At 35.0% G+C, this 20,015-nt stretch overlaps 2 protein-coding genes across 3 annotated transcripts; one reads left to right on the top strand and one right to left on the bottom strand.

Moving 5' to 3' along the window:
* Window positions 1-929: 929 nt before the first annotated feature.
* Window positions 930-2,306, bottom strand: LOC128217380 (nuclear factor 7, brain-like). Its single transcript, XM_052924513.1, has 2 exons — window positions 1,883-2,306; window positions 930-1,387 (listed from the first exon to the last, which is right to left on the bottom strand). The coding sequence occupies exons 1-2, from the start codon at window positions 2,194-2,196 to the stop codon at window positions 1,129-1,131; spliced, it is 573 nt and encodes a 190-aa protein (XP_052780473.1). The 5' UTR covers window positions 2,197-2,306; the 3' UTR covers window positions 930-1,128.
* Window positions 2,307-11,284: 8,978 nt separating this feature from the next.
* On the top strand, window positions 11,285-18,148 carry LOC128217310 (beta-lactamase domain-containing protein 2-like). 2 transcript variants are annotated; one of them, XM_052924395.1, is made up of 7 exons: window positions 11,285-12,190; window positions 13,377-13,568; window positions 13,739-13,838; window positions 15,594-15,720; window positions 15,975-16,171; window positions 17,038-17,289; window positions 17,548-18,148. In XM_052924395.1, the coding sequence occupies exons 1-7, from the start codon at window positions 11,988-11,990 to the stop codon at window positions 17,734-17,736; spliced, it is 1,260 nt and encodes a 419-aa protein (XP_052780355.1). In that variant the 5' UTR covers window positions 11,285-11,987; the 3' UTR covers window positions 17,737-18,148. The 2 variants fall into 2 exon arrangements, with proteins under 2 accessions (XP_052780355.1, XP_052780346.1); XM_052924386.1 differs by having other exon boundaries at window positions 11,289-12,190; window positions 15,594-15,822.
* Window positions 18,149-20,015: the final 1,867 nt, after the last annotated feature.

The raw sequence follows: 20,015 nt of genomic DNA, 5'->3' as shown, positions 1-20,015 counted from the left end.
TATTATTAGGAAGAAGATAATATTATATATCCGCATGAAATCATTATTCGTATCACTTCTGGTATAAATTCATGCTTCTTTTAATTGAAGGAGTAAAATTTAATTAGTTCGTATTTGAAAATCATTAACTGAATACTGGTATATCATCACTATGTAGCATACTCATCAAACTTGGTCTTCAATTAAACTATTCAAACATAACAGTCTGACATTAATTTTATTTTCAAATATAAAAGATAATTAAACTACATTGATGCACTATCGGTAACTTCATTTTTTAACTTGACTACACAATTATATGTACACCATGTATTGATACAAGAATGCACTTGATACATTATTACAGACACTTTAACATGAAACAGAATGCATGTACGTTATCAAAACATGAGTACCATCACTGTTCAACACTTTATGTAACTTAAGGTTGTTGTACCTCTTGGTTTCACAACTGATTCACATTTTAATTCAACTTAATGATAACTATGCTATCATTGTCCCCATTCCCAACAATGAGACAGGAGGTGTGTTCACTGAACCACACTGACTGAGGGCAGTGCAAGCCATTAGCCTCCCTGGCCACTGTGGACAGTATCTGTTTTCCCTCTCTTTCTACCTGTACCACAATGTCAGAAGTCTCATCACACACAAACACATGGCCACTAGAACTTACACAAAGCCCACTTGGATCTTCAAAATCTTTCATTGAGGATAACACTTGACAATTTATATCAAGGATAATCAATTTAATTACAGAACAACCTGTAATATAAAATCTCTCCCCACCAGGACTGACAGCTGACTTATTTACTGACATGACATCAGACACACCTCATAGATTTTGTTGATGAGCTTACCATCCATGGTGTACTGGTAAACAAAGGGCAGTACTGGAGCACTTTCTTGATATTTGTAACTGTCCTCGGGTCACTGTGAGGATGTAGATCGCATGTGTTTTATTGCCATCATCAATAGGTACAGCAACTGTATTGTCGGCTAGATGAATGTAAGAATTTGTCTCCTTGTTTTTCCCAGTTATCTGCTTTAACTTATCCATCATGGTCTTCAGTTGGTCATTCATATGAGCACAAGTTTCAACGTCATCTTTCAAACTCTTCTTTATATCCTTCACCTTGCTATCAACTGTTCAACTGTTTTCTTCTCAAGCTTGTCTAAAATCAGGTTTAACTCTTTGCGGAGATTCTTTATTTCAGCCAGCACGTTCTTGTATGAGTCCCACAGAGAGGCTTTGTCTTTCATCTTGGCATTGTTGAGCTCATCTAGCCTGCTCCTTATCTTGTCTACTGCTGCTGGCAGCTGCTTGTACTCTGCTGTTTTTAAGAAGCCTCTAGCCAGGTCAGGCAGATATCTTATGCTGCTACACTGTCTGTAAATTATACCGTATATAGTCTTAGGAATGCATAACAATCATATTGTGTTCATCATTTAAACTCAGGTAAGACCATTACGTGTGATGTAGTGAAATAATAAATGAGACGGCATGAAATCAAAAAGCAAATAAACAAAATACAGTGCACAATGTACTATATGGCTCATTTCAAGTCATGAACTATTAATTAAAGAATAATTTATTGTAAATCAATTGTGAAGTAAGGGCATAACACATCAATACAACAAAGCAACACAAAGGAATGTTTTAGTTTCATGCACAATAGAGGTTTTCTTTCGATGGATTCTTGTCTGTTAGTTTGTTTAAGGCCTGAGTGTTGTGCTAAGGTAAAGTAAACAGAAACAAAAGAATGGTATATGTTGCATATAGTCATTATAACGAAAAGCTCTTCTTTGATGATCGTCATATTTTCAAAGGAACAGACATTAACAGGGTTAAACAACATCAAATTATCTCAAAAAATATAATCACCTGTGGTTGAGCGACACACAGACATGGCAACATAATTCCTGGTGGTCATCACAGTGAACATTTAACTTTTCCCCATGTTGGTCACATCTGTCTATTGAGAACCCCGCCCACTTCTGAATGTCTCCACGCCCATACACAACATGTTTCTTGAAATATTCCCCATGTATCCTCTCACACTTGTCACACAGATAGTGTTCACACTCTGGACAGAAGTGCTGGGCTTCAGTGTTCAAGTCATTTTCCTCACACTTGGAACAACTGTAGTCATGAATCAGGTCAGATCCCATGTAAAAAGATGAACTTCCAGTTGCCATTTTATAAAATGTCTTTTCACTACTTTGTGTTTTCCAAAATTATCCTTTCATTGTAATTGTCAATTTGAGTTGAAGATGTTATCAAAACTAAATTATTCCTTATTTTTAAAACAAACTGCAGTACCAAGTTTTAACCACCAAATTCTAGACAATGTAACTACTTGTTTTCATTTAAATTCACAATGTTTAATATCTCCATATAATTTTTTACAAACCGCCACTTGTGACAAATTGTGACAAATTTCAACTGAGATAAACGCTACAAGTTCAAATAGCACAATGGGTCGTTAGCAACCTTTCATAAGACCAGGAAATAAAATACTCAAATCAATAAACTACCTGGTTAACACATCAGACATATTGTACTTCTGAATGAAGATCTTGATTTTGATATACATTTAAAACTTGAAAAAAATGTGTTCTCATGTTTTCAGTTTTGATTGTATCTCGATGAAACTTGTACAGTATTTAGATATCCATTAGAGCTCGGTTTCAGCCAGATCACCCCATGCATGCCTAGATTATGGGTCTTGAAATTATAAAAAATGCTATTTTAGCTAAGTCTACATGAGCGAACTCTACTTTTAGCCAAGTAACATGTAAAGTCACAATTACTTGTGAATGTTTGTCCAAATTATGCCCCTGGGGTCATTACTGGCCACGCCCCGAGTTCACAGGTTATAATTAAACTGGGAAATGTTAAAAACCTTTTTGTCTAATAAAGCTATGCAGATCCTTGCTTTTTTAAACAAGGCTTAATTAAGTGGCCCACTTCCATGGTTGTTCAAATTATGCCCCTTGGGTCAAAACTGGCACTGACCCAGGGGTCACAAGTTTCCTAGGAACTTATTTAAGAAATAGTTTCGAAATCTTCTTGTTTCAAACCACAAGGCCTATACCTTTGATATTTGTTGTGGAGCATCACATGTTGACCGTCAGTCGCAACATTTGAAATTATGCCTCTTGGGCAAAAGCTGGTCCCACCCCTTTTGACTTACTTTTAATTTGAATGAAAATTTGACCATGTGAACATATTTGCAAACGAGCATCAATGCTGTCCTTGCACGGCCTTGACTTTGACCTTTTGACCAACTTTTTTATTTTTAAAGCTACAGAAATGAAATTTTGACCATGAGTTCAGTTTTGAAAGCAAATATTTTTTACTCTCAGATTACCTTTACTTGGTACATATTAAGCAGCTAACTGGTAATTCATTTAGCCGAAATACATTTCTTAAACTAGTCTTGATCTTGATAAAGAAAAAATGCTTATTGTAGTTAGTGTTTGGAAATCGGACTACATTTGCTATCGACAATCGAATCGAATCGCACCAAGTATTTCGATTTACTATCGGACAATGATCGAACGTTCATAATATCAGTAAGGAATACATTCTTTATACATACTATCATCATATTCATTTATATGGTTTAACAATCAGTACGTGTTATGCTACAGTCATGCGTTTTGCAACAGTAAGAAAATATCCATAACGGTGGTTACCTATTTCTGTCTTTAATAACTGAACGAAACACATACTTAATAATTGCACATTAATTGCAAAAAAATGAAGCACATCACATCAAGTAAGTTATCTTAGCATTTTATCCATGTAAAAGCATATTAAATATTTGTTAACCAGCTTAACATTTAATTACCTGTGATATTGAAGAGTTCATTAATATATCTAACTTAAATAAAAAGTAAATTTGTTAATAACAAACGATACCGAAAAAGGTTTCAAAAACAGAATGCATCGAGTCGGGATCACCGGTAATTTAAGGTAGTATCGGACCCACTACACCATAGAGACAGATTATTGAGGTTGTAAGTAAATTAGCGACATCGACTTTTGCTAACCACTATCGATTGTCGCCGACATAGCATTGTCAGCGACAATTAATCGATTGAACTCGATAATCGTTTCATCACTTATTGTAGTTATCATAAAGATCATTCGTATTTAAAGTCACATTAAACACACTTAAGGAAGTAAATGGAATGCAGATTATAGATAGACAAAAATACCTGGTTTGGCCTTATCCTGTTATAAGGGAAATACAAAACTGTTATAAGGGACATACAAAGTCCCTACTATAGAGTTCATGAAAGGTAGCCATTGACATTCACCTTTGTTTGGGTCCCTAGGGAAGAGACAATGTGTCTTGGTGGTATTTGATTCACTTTCTATATTTGGTAAGAGGCCAAAAGATGTTTGTGACATCAAGTGTTTTGTAGACAATTGGTAGTATGTGTCACATAGTACTGTGTAACAGTAATGTTTGAGTGAACAACCAAATATTTTCTGTAACAGACCCAAAATATTTGCAAGTTAAAAGTACATATGCTCATTTGACAACATGTATTTGTTGTTTTGTACAGTGGTATTTTGAAAGTACACATGCACAGTTGACTATTGGTCATTTGGGACGGTGGTGTTTGAGTGTATTACCGGGTACAGACCCTTCCTGCCAGATCTTCCGCCTGTACAGTGGTTAGAGGAACCTCAGATTCTTCATCTAAATTACATTTTTATCAGATTTATCTTCTTGCCCCAATTTCTGGAACATCTGCATACCTTTATAACAGGATTAAGCTAAGCTCTCTAATTTTGTTTTGGTACAATTTTTTTTTTTTTTTGGACTTCAATGGTTATCTTTTTGATAATAATGATGTATTACTTTTTTAGTAAAATCAGGATTAAGTAATACATTTGGCTCAATGAAATAAGTTACTAAGCCTGGTTAAATATGCTTTAAACTTTCAGATATTTGTACCTGGATATATAACATGGATATTGCTGAACATATTAACTTATATCGTAACTTTTGTTACTGGACGTTAAATATATCATTGCTTTTGTTAATTTTGGACAAAACCTTGAACTTGGATTATCTGCCTTAAAATCAGTCATGGTTCATATCTATTGAATAACCAAATAACTGATTCTAACACCAAAGCTGACTGTAAATTGAAAACTCACTAGTATGAAGTCGAAATGTGCCTTGTTACATCTAAACACTTTTATCATCATTAAACACCGACCGTTTTGTGTTGGAGGTTAAATAGGAATCACCTTGTCTCATCGTCTGTCAATCTGTCCTCGGACATCCACACAAGTTTACTTTTTTCCATGACTCCATGTTTTTGAGGAATTGACTGCAAACTAAATACACCTATTTAATGGATTGAGACAAAGTGCTAAACAAAAGAAATATAGGACCATTAACTTGATGACCTCCCACCGATTTAGGATATTAAAGGAGCATACTTCACTGATACTTTTTAATACAAGAAAGTGGTGTGGTGCGGGTATTCATCATATTCAGTGATAGCTCTAGTTTACATTATCATATACAATATCATCCCAACTTTGTTTTGTGTTTATTCAGGCACAAGGAGATCTGTAAGAAGTCCCCAGATGATATCTGTGTCATTGAAGATGACAAGGGTGAGGTCAAGTTCCACCGAACCATTCCTTCAAAGTGCAAGCTCGCCAGGTAAAACTATCAAACATTCATAATGTACTGATGTGTTTTTTCATAAACTAGCTTTGGGCCTGATGTACAAGGGAGTTGGAAGAGGTAAAATTCCACATTGTGAAGGACATGAAAACCATGCTGCCATTTCAGGTAGAAAGATATTAATGGAAAACTTTAATTGGGTGAACTTATTAGGTCATTTGAAAGAGCATGTAAATGTTTGTGAGCTATTAACATTTTAGTTTAAGAATGTATAGTAAAATGCACTGATGAATGGGCCATAAGAATGGTCAATTATCAGGTTATAATAATGCTGGTACTTTGTAAATTTTAAGTTAAAATGTCTATTTATACGCATAGAATTAAGCTTTTTCTAAATGGAGTTGAATTTATGATGACTATTACTTTTTTAGGAGCAAAAAAGAACTTGGGCCGAGTCAGTTGTTTTCTGCGATGAAGTTTTCCAGCTGTTTAAAAGATTGGTTCTCAGTCAAAGAGCTATTATGTAAACATATATTCTCTTACAACTACCTGTAGTATGATTTCATCTCTTTAAATAAGCTGGTAGTTTTTATTGTTTTATGCCAATGTAATGAATCATCGCTTAGTTGATTTAAGGCTGACATTGTCAAACAATATCTAAATTAATGTTTAAGAAACTGTTGTGTTTTGTAGCGCTGTTGCATTGTAACTTAAACACTGCATATTGCAAGAATGAAATGCAATCGCCTAAATGAAACCGGAGCATATTCTATTCATTGATTTTCCAAATAATGTATTCGATATGTTGACAGTGAAATTAATAAAGACGTTTTGAATTGTGCATTTTTGATACTGATATTCTGATAGATTCAAGATGGAAGTTAATAATAATGAAAACTGATGGAATGAACTGATATGTGCTTTTGCTTTCAGGTTAAGCTTATTACGAAGCGATTCACAGATTGTCAGAATGAAGAACAAAATGATTGCAGAGAAAGAGGTTTTAGCAACAAAAATAAAATATTTCCAGGAAAGGTAATTTACTATTTTAAATATTTGGTTCCTTGTGCCCTTTTAGCTTACTGTGTTGCTTCTGCAATGTGCAAAAACTTTTGCCATAACTCTTAACCTGTTCAAGATATTTAAATGAATCTTGCTTGACGTGTTGCTAGAAACAATACACATTTTTTTTGCAAGGCCCATAACTCTGGCTTTAATAATTATTGAGTTATACCTATCGTTTGTCTTAGAGACAACAACATAATGTGAAACAACTGATAGAAGTATGTTCCCTCTGCAGCGCTCTTTATTTATTTATGCTAATAGATGTTAAAATTTAAAAAAAAAATAGTTTCAAAGCAGTATTTAAAAACTCTGTTTTCTTAGGTGTTTGTTACAATGAATATACGCTTTTCAATCTTGCAAATATTATAAATAATAATTAATTTGGTATTTGAAATATAATTATATCTTAGGATAAACATGATGCAGGTTGTCGCTCAACTGTTCAATTGACAATGCATGGTGTATATTTCATCAATAAATAAATGCACATGGTTGTACTATCCGACAGATTGCTTTAAACACCCGCGACAACTGACCAGGTGGAGCTAAGGACCCATTCGTGTCATGCTAATTATACAGCTAATTAAATTTGATGAAAACTATGCATGTTCTTAATTGTATTTATTGTGTTGTATTTTGCAGTCTGGAACATGATGTGATGTTCTACAATGAGCAAGTGAATAATGGTGGTGTCAGTAAGTACTTGTAGTAAATAAATAAAGTCCTATAGATGTAGGACCAAGGTTTTTAAATATACAAATTTTGCTTAGCACCTCTTATTGAAATAATATTATTATTTTATTATTATTTTTTTTTCTATTTTTTCCCATTAAAATACATGTGTCCGTAGTTCTACTTATGTGAATCAAAAAAAGAGTCAATTGAATAAATGTATTAGATTGTCATTATCCTCTAAAAAATGAGGAGCTGGATTTTATTCAAGAAATAGCAAAGAACATACATAGTTATGGTGGATATAAATTTCAGCTTTGTTAATGTCGCATAAAACACTTCTGAGAGTAGTACATCTTTGAACATGTGAAAGATATGCGGATGAAACCCTTATGTTTGAACTGATTTTCACATAAAAAGTAAAAAAAATCTGATTCTTTTTAAATATTAGGTTACATTATCTATATCCAAGGGAGGTAATAAATATTTGTAGATTTTTTTTAAGTGCTTTACCTTCTTTCTTGGTAAATAAAAATTAGGTTAGAAATGAAAATATATATCAATTACTTGATTCAATAATATAGTTTTCACGAATAATATATTATTTAAATTTATGAAAGTGAAATGGCAAAATATATTATATACTTGCTTTATATGTAGAATTTATTCTGTTACTGGATATGGCTTGGCTCTAATGCTTGCTTTAGGGGCTACAAACTGGGTATTTGTTACCTTGTGTACAGCCCTTGGGAAGGTCTGAGACTAGGGTCATCAACCCCCTAGCAGGGGGCTCTCTGAAAAGAGGGGTGGGGAGTCAGAAATATGGACCCCTGTGCACCGTTTGTGGCATGAGATGTCCATTAATGGATTGATGCACTCTGCACTGGGTTGTAATTCCCCATGACTGGCTTATAAGTGCAATTTGCAAGGTGGCCTGAGGGCTATAACTCAATTCAGACTACTCTAGAGCATGGCCTTTGTTTTTTATACAGTAAATAAAAGTCCAATTTTTCTTGTTTATTTGTACATGTGTAAGTGCACATGCAATAAGCAAATATGAATATCTGAGGCAGATTATTAAATATAAAGAAAATCTGTTTTGCAAACTTATTATATACATTACATTTTCACATTTCAGGTTCTGATCGGATGTACAGCAAATGGATGAGAATGACTCAAGATGTGGAAGAGTTTAAAAAGCTGGTAGGTTGTGTATATCTTATGCCTTCAATGTTTCACATAATGGGAATGGAATGTACAAAAGTATCGGCTAAAATTTGTGCAGTCAAATACCGTTTTAATGATGATTCAAATTTGATATTCTTTCACATGTTACACATTTGTATACAACAGGAACATAGCTGTTTAAAAGATGGTTCTAATTTAATACATATTAAGCTGTAACGTAATATTTTTGCATACATATTTTTCTATTGTTTTGACTGTCAACCTTAGTTACCATGGGAACGGATCTGATGAATTGATGAATAAGATTTGAGTTGCTATTGGAACAGATCTTTTTAAATGATGATTCAGATTTGACACACATTCAGACATAATATATTCGCATACAAAAATCTTCTTTATTTTTAATGATGCTTCAGATTTAATACACATTTAGAATTATTATATTTTGATAGAATGATCTTTTGCCACCATAGGAACAGAGAGTAAATGATCTAGAAGCTCATGCTGTGGCATGTATTAAATAGTTTTTACTTTAAACATAAGGACATATTTGAACAACATAGTCATATTTATATCAAAACTTATCAAATTGAATCAAAAATAATTATCAGGTATAAAAAAAATCTACCTTGCTATAATAATCTGCATCTACTGTCATATGGCTTGGGACGGCGTGGCTTAGAATCACCCCGTGAATGTCTACAAACATGATGAACATGTACTTTTCGCAACTCTTGGACGCCCGGGCTTTCTTGGGAGGTGAGGATTTGCCTCGTTTCCACACGGCTGACTGTGTTTTCGTCCTAAGGTTTTAAAACCATAGCAACGTCTGTCGTTATTATTATATTCAGAAATCCGTCTTCCCCCGCTTGAACCTTCGAAGGAAAGTTAACAGGCGTGGAACCAAACGTGCATGAACCTGCAAGCATTTTTTAAAATTGAAAACTATCTGTTAAAATAATAACCGTTTATTAATTCAATAATAAAGTTATATATATCCTTAGATTTGGCAAGTTGCTTTAATTCATAACTGAATTAATACACGGTTTTTACTATTTGAACAGAATATTTTCAATTTTAAACAAAGATCATGGTGACATGCTCATGAGTTTTTACAACGCTGGACGAAAAACAATTAGGTAAGGGATAATTGTCCTTCTTAAAAAAACGAAAATTTTAATGCAAAAAATTCTTTAACTATCGATCCATCTCGACAATGCTACTTATACTCAGATATAGAACAGAACAGAACAGAATGTTTATTTAACTTAAGCATATACAGCTTATCGTTATAAACACAGAATGCAAAAATAAAAAAATAGCATGCATGTGATAAATAAGTAATGCATGTTACAAAAAGTAATGCGTATCTTTTCCACATTGACCGTCAGATTCCATTTACAACAATAAGAACATAAATTATTCAATGATTCCTGCAGGCCTTCAGGATATAAATAATTGCCATAGTTGAAAAATGGTTTATAACTTGGGTTTTAGGTGTGGAAAATAATGGTACTCAATATAGTATTTCGAATGGCGCTGAATGCTTATACATTATTTCATCAAACAGTTCCGAGACCAGTTGACAGGTACTAGTTTTTGGAATCATAAGTTGAAGAACTTGTGTATGCCCAAAACGTCCACCGTCGCCGACATGATGACACGCAGCAGAACAGAGCGCGAAATCGGCGAGTGGTGCTTCTTGTAGGTAAATCAAACGCAATCACGATACATCATTACATATAAAGATGTGTATACGATATAAAAAGTACTAACAAGTCAGTACAAAAAAACTACAGTTCGCTGAAGTTTACGTGAAAATTGAAACCCGGGGAATAGTAACACTATAAGTGTAAAGCGGATTAAAATGAATGGCAGATGTTTGATACAATCTTAGACCGAAAACAACGTAATTGTTGTGTATGCAGCAACAGGAGGGTGGACAGGCGGCGGCCGCGCTTTGTATGTTGCATATGAAGACGGGGTTGCCACAAACAGTGTTTCCTGATTCATGTTTGCCAAGAAGAGCGACCACTCACGCACACATTCATTCATCCATTCATTCGTCCGTCCGTTCGTTCGTTAATTAATTAATTAATTAATTAATTAATTAATTAATTAATTAACGAACTTCTACCTTTAATTAATTCCTTCGATCGGCCATTTGTTCGTTCGTTCGTTCGGTCGGTCGGTCGGCCGTTCGTTTATTTATTAAACAACTCATTCATTAATTCATTCATTAATTCATTCATTCATTCATTCATTCATTCATTCATTCATTCATTCATTCATTCATTCATTCATTCATTCATTTATTCATTCATTCATTAAATAAATAATTAATAGATTAATTAATTAATCAATTAATTTATTCATTCATACATTAATTATTCATTAATTAATTAAGAGGAATAATAATAAGAAGAAAATAATAATATGCTACAAATGTTTTTCCATTATTAGTTATGTAATTTAAAACATAAGTATAAATATATATTGTACTGCAAATGTTTCTCCTTTATAAGTCATATCTATGCATTGGATCAAATTTACATTACTACACCAGTACTACCTAAGTTTCCCCTTTTATTCGATTAAAATAAACAGTTAACTTCTACCTTTCATTTAATACCACACTTGTTACACTCGCTAGAGAAACGGAAACTATTTAACGTTTACCGAACCGGGATCGATATCAATAGTTCTGTTTTTTTCCCGATAATAGGTCATGGCATATACACCAGCCCCAAAATGGCGATGCTTTGTTGATGGTCTGAATATGTGAATACTAGTGTAATTCAAGAATTGAAGTGGCTAAAATTTCATTAATGTGTAACGTTTGTGTGTTAAATAATATTGGTATGGATCAGTGGACTTGAGGCAAGAATGGAAGTTATTGAATGTACAAATAATTTTGGCAAATGTTGAAAACGTTCCATTAATACGCATTGTCGTTGCTAAATCGATCGTGTCAAGTTTAAACTGTTCAAGACAAAAACATGCTAGACTATTCTTAAACTGTTTAATACAATTCAACCTTAAACAATTAATGTAAACCAGTCTTGAAAAGAGTATGCTATCGTTTTACCTTTTGATTTAAATTACGCGTCAGTTAACATTTAATGGTTGGTCTCGAGTGCCGGGTTCTGATCAATACAGCTTTCAACATGAACATGGGTTGTATACAAAATCATTCAACATACATCATTTGTGCTACTTTTTGACCGGATATTGACCTGATATTGGTAGCTCTAATACGCTTAAGCTTTAAGTAGGTACAATACTCCTTTTACTGCTCTGCATGTACATAAGTGAATGTGTTTCAAAATGCTTCATGCCGATAAGAACCCACCCTTGATATAGCGCTGAATTAATTCATAACCATTTATACTTCTCACTATCATGGGATTTATCAAGGTGAGCGTATGTGTGTTAGTTTTAGCGCTGGTTTATGACAGTAACATGGGATTTATTAAAGTAAGCGTATGTGTGTTAGTGTCAGCGCTAGTTTGTGGATGCCTGCAACGATTATTTACGAAGCCACTTCCCGTTGTGGTTGATGGATACGTACACCCGGCTTTCCAGCCGGTGCTCGAGAAGTTCAGGTGAGTTGATCATGTTATAAGTTTCAACTACATAAAGGAAAAACGTCAGATTTTGCCTAAACGGCTCAATACAATAGCCATATAAATATTAACTAGTCTTAAAATTATGCTATCGTACTACATTTTGAACTTATGTCACTTAATCCTTATATTTTTGGGCTACTTATGACTAAATTGTTTATATTGGTAAAGCGCTTATGCTTTAGATATGTACAATCATTGTTTTGCTTCACTGAACGTTCATTATTCAAGGTGTTTCAAAGTGAAATCAAAGCACTGATAGTGCTGAATGTCTTGAGCGGTGGTTCATTCTATTTGTTCTATATTTGTAACAAATTATTTACAAATATACATACTTAGACCAACTATCCGTAACAGTACAATACGGAAATAAGAATCATTACAATGTAAGTAAGCATATGACTTGCATATTGAGCTCAACTACATAGCACTACAGAGGAAAATAGCCCAGCTTTATATATAAAGAAGTTGGGAGTATGAACGCCAAGTTTGCAAAATCTGAGTTTTATATTAATGGATAATGATAAAGGTTACTGTTCTTACAGATAACATGCAATGCTACTGTGTATATCTCGACCATTAACTTAATTCACTGCTACAGCAGTGCAGACATAAGAGAGAAAACCACAATAAATTATGTTTTGTATATCTGAATTCCCTCCCCTGTAGTCTGCAGTATCTTATTGATAGTTTTTTTATACCATATCGTTCCAATAAGATCAGACCAAAAACTGCAAGGATTTTTCCATTTTATAGGACTTCTCTCAATTATATGCGTGTTTTATACACGTGTTTTACCGCTAATATATGCAAAATATATTACATACTATTATTATGCCATATCGTTCCAATAAGGTCAAACCCAAAACTTCAAGGAGTTTTCCAGTTTAAAGGAGTTCTCCCCATTATATCATTGTTTTATACGTGTATTTTACTGCCAATATATGCAAAATATTTCATTCTCTTAAATGAACATATTTTGTAAAACAAACATTATTCAAGGTATGTTTCACAGACTGATTTTCATTGAAATCCGGTACTTTCGAGTATGATGTTGAACTCCACATGGGCTCATTTGAAGGTTTGTGGTCTATTACAAAAGTCTCGAGATCAAGCTCAAGCCTAACCGGTGTTGCACTCGATCGCTTACAAAACTACTTTACAGGGAAAATGTAGCAAGCGGAAAAGAGCCCGGCGCTGCCTTTGCTGTTTACCGGAATGGCCAGCCGCTGGTAGACGTGTGGGGTGGCATCGCGGATGTGAAGGCGGCACGGCCATGGCGGCGAGACACGATGGCACAAGGCTGGTCAACAACCAAGGGGATCGCCACTATTGTGGTTGCTGTCATGGTGGACAGGTATATTTAATTGTTTAAAAGTAAACCAAGTTGTAGGTGATTTTATGATAACATAAATCACTTGCTTAGTTTATATAATCCTCTATAAAAAATAATCACAAACCATTTCCTTGACATTTTTAAATCATCTACACAATTACATTTTAGTGCAATTGTGACTTCTATTAAAGGGGATGGTTGGACTACAAGCGACCCGTGCATGAGTACTGGCCCGAGTTCAAACAGAACGGGAAAAAGAATGTAACAGTGGAAATGCTTCTTTCACATCAGGTAATGCATATCAGAACAGAATGCCTGGACATATATAGAATGGCAAAACTGACGCAAACAAAACAATCAATAGCTAGGTTATTCTCAAAATCAGCAAATACAGTATTTTCTCCAAATAAGTTAAGACTTTATAATACGAGCTAGAATGAGACCTTTGCATGTTAAAAAGTATTTCGTCCTTGTCCCACCTGAGTTTACCCTTTTAAAAATTGCACATAATTGTTTGAAATTCCCAGTTTATAGTGTGTAAATTCAGCATGTTGATAGTCGCGTAATAACTAGAAGTAGGTAGAAATGCATATACCGTGTTTGGTGTTAACTGGTTTTTATGTGATTGACAAATCCGTTAAATTTCAAATTGGAAAAATACGCAAAAACTGCGAAAGAAACATGTGTTGTAAGCGATGTGATACATCAGTAAGTAAAATTTAATGCGCTCTACGCAACGAACTCAAGTTTATGTGAGTTTTTGCTAAATTACTTTTTTTCTTGCAAATTTATCATCTGGTGTCTAGGTCCTGAAAACCCAGGGTAACATCGTATTTTGATAAGTTCTACATCTCACCTTCCGAGCCAGTTACAAATGAAACTACAGGACCTACGATTACTACTACCATAATTATGCCGGCCGCTACCTGATACTACTCCTCCCCCGATCCCCGTCCTTCTCCTCCTTTAGTGTTGCAATGTATCTGGTGACGTAGACATCATTCACTCAGTAGGCGTGTTGTAAACAAATAGCACGTTAAATTCACACCAGTCGATTTGTTTCTGATACAGATTTTAGCCAAAGTTAGTGGTTTCATTTGAAAAAAGTACCAAACCGATACATTTATAAATTGTCTCCAATCGAATGTTTTCTGGATGCATTTGTAAATAATTTTCATCCGATAAATATGTGAATTGTAACCCACCGAATGTTTCCTGGATTTATTTGTGAAAGGTGTCCAGATGAGTGCTTCCTGGATACAATTGTGAATAGTCTTCAGTCGTTACATTTTTTAATTGAACCCCATCAAAACTTTTAAGTGAACATTTGTGAAAAATGTCCAACCGTTACATTTCTTAATTGAATCCCACCGAATATTTCCGGCATAATGAATAGTTTCAAAACGAAACATTTGTGAATAGTATCCAACTGATTCATTTGTGAATTGTATCATACCGACTGTTTCCGGGATATATTTGTGAATACATTCCGACCGATGCATATAAGAACTCGTCGCTCCAGCCAATGTAGTCCTCAGATTAAACAGAAACATATAAGACAAACAAGCAGACTTCAACAAACAATTTTTCTTCAAAATCGACGACAAAAGATGTAAATGGTAGCAAGATGCTATCCAATCCCTAGAAACCAACTATGTCTCAGTCCATGTGTTCATATTAATGTGAAAAACAAGCTCAGTAACCAAAAGTGAAACATAAACCCCGTTTAATGGCACTGGGTAAACGCCAAAGACATACAACACAAAAAAATCATCACAAGCAAGAAACATGGGACAACAGCACAGTACATAATTGTTATATAAAAAACTAGGATTTGTTTATCAAGGATTGTTAGGTACCGCCTTGGAAAGGTCAGTAAAATGTAAATTTACTGGGAAGTTTAAACCAGTTTACGTGCACAAACCTCACACTTAACACAACAAAACCGAATTCATGCCAAACCAATCTTCGTTATAATTATAATAATACTATTGGTGAGATCATACGATCAATCAAGACATAGATCTCGATCTTTTCCGTTTTCAGGCGGGGCTGCCTGTCCTAGACACGCCCATTTCTGTGCTTGAAATTCGAGAGGCCCGCGACAGGGTTGAGAATATTCTCGCCTCACAAACCCCTGTTTGGCCTCCAGGAACGCAGTTTGGATATCACGGTATCACCTTTGGTCCTTATGTAGATACATTGGTCAGAAAAGCTGATCCGAAGGGTAGAAGAATGGAACAGATTTTTAGGGAAGAAATTGGAGACCCATTAGGTATTCATTTATAATAAACTAAGTACTGATATTCTTAGACACAAACAGTATTGGTGGCAAAGCAAGTGTTAAACTTAGCCTGTTAATGAATGCCAGTTTTATCATTTTATAAAAGTTGTTGCAGGTATCTTTTTGTCTTCTTTCTATTACAGATATAGACGTTTATATGAACCTACCGCGTAATGAGTATCACCGTGCGGCCCGCCTGTATACGGACCCCATCTGGATGATAATACTAAAAACCCTCTTGGCGCCCCGCTACTTCCGGGTGTTTGCTGGCCTCGTGACGAATCCTGGCTCATTGTTTGCCAGGTCTTTGAAAGTCGTGAAGGAGATGAAAAACATTGGTGTACGTCTTTTTCAAGCCAGTTGTTATCCTTTTACTCTACAGCTCGCAAGTGATTAGATAGTTATCAAAATTACGGAAAGTCATTTCTCCCACCTCTGATAAGTAGATCCAATAATTTAACTATGCTAGATATTCTTATCTTGCCCACGGGCGAAGATAAAAATCCCGTATGGAACTCCTTTTTAATGGTTACCACATTGTAATTACCTCCCTTGTTGAAGACTGTAGCATCAAGGAAATCTTTTCTTATGGTAATATTTAAAACGCTAATTAATTATTTCTCGCTTCAAATGTCACCATAAAACAGTTTTCACGCACCATTCAGAAAATAATGCTTCATTCTCTTTAGAACTATTTAAAAAAGACCGATTTGAAAGCACAAAAGAGTTCCAGCAAAACATACATTTTTACTTAATTTTGTTTAACTGAGGTGGAAGAAAAAGCATCTACCATAGCCGCTCGTGTAAGATAGGTTCATCCCAACCCTCGCGCAGGGTGTTTTGCGGAAACTCGGTAAACCTCGCTTCCGCAAAACAGCCTACGCGAGGGTTGGGATGAACCTATCTTACACGAGCGGCTATGGTAGATCTTACACTCTCGGCCATGGAAGATACTTATATTCTTTTGTCTTTGGTGTAGATAATCTTTCTAGTCTCGGACTTAAAAACAACCCACCTCATTGGAACTTAATAATAAAGGTTTGAATAACTGTATGAACAGCTCAGTTTTCAATAGGCCAAGGTCAAGAGTAATATTATTCTTTAAATGATATTTTTTATTTGTACCAATGGAACTCTTAGAACATACCTTAATAAACAACATTGCTTGCGTTGTACACAAAGGTCAGATTATTTATATATTTTCAGAACTTGGGAGTTTTTAATGACCCGGACCTTCGAGAAATAACAATGTCATCTATATCTGGCACAATGACTGCACGTGGTGTTGCTAAGCTCTACAGCATCATGGCTGAAGGAATCAAAGGACGCAGTATTGATTTGTTGTCATCTGATGTGACGTCACTGTTCACGTCACCGCTCGTGCAAGGAAAAGAATCGGTTGTAGGATCTGATAACTGGGCTATGAATAGAGGATTCTTGTATCACAATAATTCTGAAGTATGTTAGGGTTGTGGATTTTTGCCCTTATTGCACTCGAATTAGATTAAGAGTATTATAATAAATTATGTGCGGGAGATAATTATACTCGTAATGTACATATTCGTTTTAAAAGTATAACAATTCTAGGTTAATTTACGAAGGGTTGATATTTTCATTAAACAAACTGAAGTGATATTTTACTTTATATTTGCTACTAACACCATTTGTACACGTTTGTGCCACTAATCTTTATTAATTTATGATCTATTTTAATAGGGAAATCTCGTCTTTGGACATCCGGGTCATGGTGGCCAAATGGGCAGAGGTGATCCGAAAGCGAGTCTTGGATTTGGATACGTAACCAATCATCTATCGATATACGGTAGAGGGGATGACCCGAGATACGTAGGCCTCGAAGAAATAGTTTATGAGTGCCTGAAGGACTATGACAAATCCGAAAAATGATCAAACTCTTAATCAAATAAAATTATTACAAAGAAAGGCCATGAACACCATGAAAAGACAATTAATCAAGATAAAGATGTTATCTATTTTACTAACAATGCCTCAATGGGCTGCAGTTACCGTGACTCTTTGCTTATAGCATGAAGTACAGATAGAAGGTGCATGCCCGGACATCGTGTACCTTCCACCGCCTTTCGTCGCCAGCAAAGTTCTGTTTTAAGACATTCGATATAATTTACATGTAACTGAATTTATTATGCCTGTTGACCCGATACATTGTTTTATGTGTAAAAGAAGATCATTTAAAATCCTTTCATACATCAATCTTGCAAAGAATTTTTCTGGCATTGAAATATTGAAAAATAAATATTAAAAAAACAAACATTCGAAATAAAATGAAAACTGCAAAATACTTCACTTACAATAATTTGTTTTCGGTTGAATGTGTATAATTAATTATGTTATTATAGTATAAGTTGGTTGAGTTTAAGTTATAGTTATAGTTATTTTATGAAATTACAATGAAACAAAACATATTATGTATATATCATCATAAGGATAATGGAGACAGCCAAACGTCTATAAATACATCTCTCCTTTTTCTAATATGTTGCAATGAAGAGTGTTTACAGTACAAACAAAACGTAATTGTGCCCCCCTTCGAAGAAGAGGGGTATATTGATTTGCACATGTCGGTCGGTAGGTCGGTCTGTCCGTCGGTAGACCAACGCTTGTCCGAGTGATAACTCAACAATTCCTTGACGTATGGTCATCAAACTTCACATGAAGATAGGGATTGACCAGAAGATGACCTATTGCTTTTAGGGATCATCGGATCAAAGGTCAAGGTATCAGTGACCTTAAATGGTAAAAGGATGTTAAAGCCTGTCCAAGTGATTAATCAACAATGCCTAGACCTATGGTCATCAAACTTGACATGGAGACTGGGCGTGACCAGTAGATGACCCCTGTCTATTTTATGGGTAATCGAATCAAAGGTCAAGGTCACATGACCTTGAATGATGAAAAGTTGTCCGGTTGGTTATTTGAAAATGCCTGCAACTATGTCCCTCAATCTTGACATGGAGGTTGGGTCTGACCAGTAGATGACCCCCTTTTGATTTTTAGGGTCATCGAACCAAAGATCAAGGCCACATTGACCTTGAATGATAAAATGTTGTTCGATTGATAACTCGACAATGCCTTCACCCATGGGTCTCAAACTTGAAGATTCGGATTGACCAGTAGATGACCCCAATTTATTTTGGGGGTCATCGGGCCAAAGATCAAGGTCACATTGCCCGACAATGCCTGCACCCATGGCCCTCAAACTTGACTTAGAGGTTGGGCCAGAGGATGACCCCTATTTATTTTGGAGGTCATTAGATTAAAGGTCAATGTCATAGTGACCTTGAAGCCAACTCCACAATTTCTGGACTTACGGTCATCAAAATTGACATGAAGGTTGGGTCTGACCAGAAGTTGACCCTTGTTGATTTGGGGTTTCATCAGGTCAAAGGCCAAGGTCACAGTAACCTTTAATACGAAAACGTTAACATAGCTTCTCAAAGTGATAACTCAACAAAGCATGGAACTATGATCATCAAACTTGACATAAAAGCTGGACCTGACCAGTAGATGACCCCTATTGATTTTAAGTTTAAAATATCGTCGTGAAACGTATTTCCCACTAGTTTTAATTATCAAGAAGCACTACCCTGTTAAATTGTCAAGTTATCAAATATACTTTCAGTAAAGCATGTGTAGGCGTGAAGTCCTATGAGAGACTGCTATGTTGCGTCACATACTTCGCACTTAGTGTAATAAATTAATTAACTTCATGCCCGTCGGAATGATCAAATATGTTTAAATGACTCGTAAAAGTAGAGTAGCACTTGAGCTGGCGCTAGCGTGTGTTTCAGGATTGCATTTATCAAAGAACAGTCTCAATAAAACCGAGACTGCTGTTGTTACATTATTGATTCACCTTAAGCTCTCAAATAATCTTTTTCTTGAACATATTTAACACAACCTTCTATTACGAGCTTTTCCGAACGTTAAACCTTTCATTTTTTCTGCAAAATCGCTCAAACGGAGGATCGCACTTTACATGAATGTTCATGAAATGACCAATTGTTATATTTGGTGAAGCTGTCGATTTTGACAAAAATAGTTGTCCAAAGGAATTGCACTTACTTTATTAATGGCTGGGAAGAAAATTAATGTCACTAGAAAGTTCCGGAGGTAACCGCGGACATATTATGTCTGATACTACTTTG

Source organism: Mya arenaria, chromosome 2 (genome assembly GCF_026914265.1).
Source record: "Mya arenaria isolate MELC-2E11 chromosome 2, ASM2691426v1".
Taxonomy (NCBI): domain Eukaryota; kingdom Metazoa; phylum Mollusca; class Bivalvia; order Myida; family Myidae; genus Mya; species Mya arenaria.
Note: the sequence above shows the minus strand (reverse complement) of the source record. Positions and strands in the feature narration are given on the sequence as shown.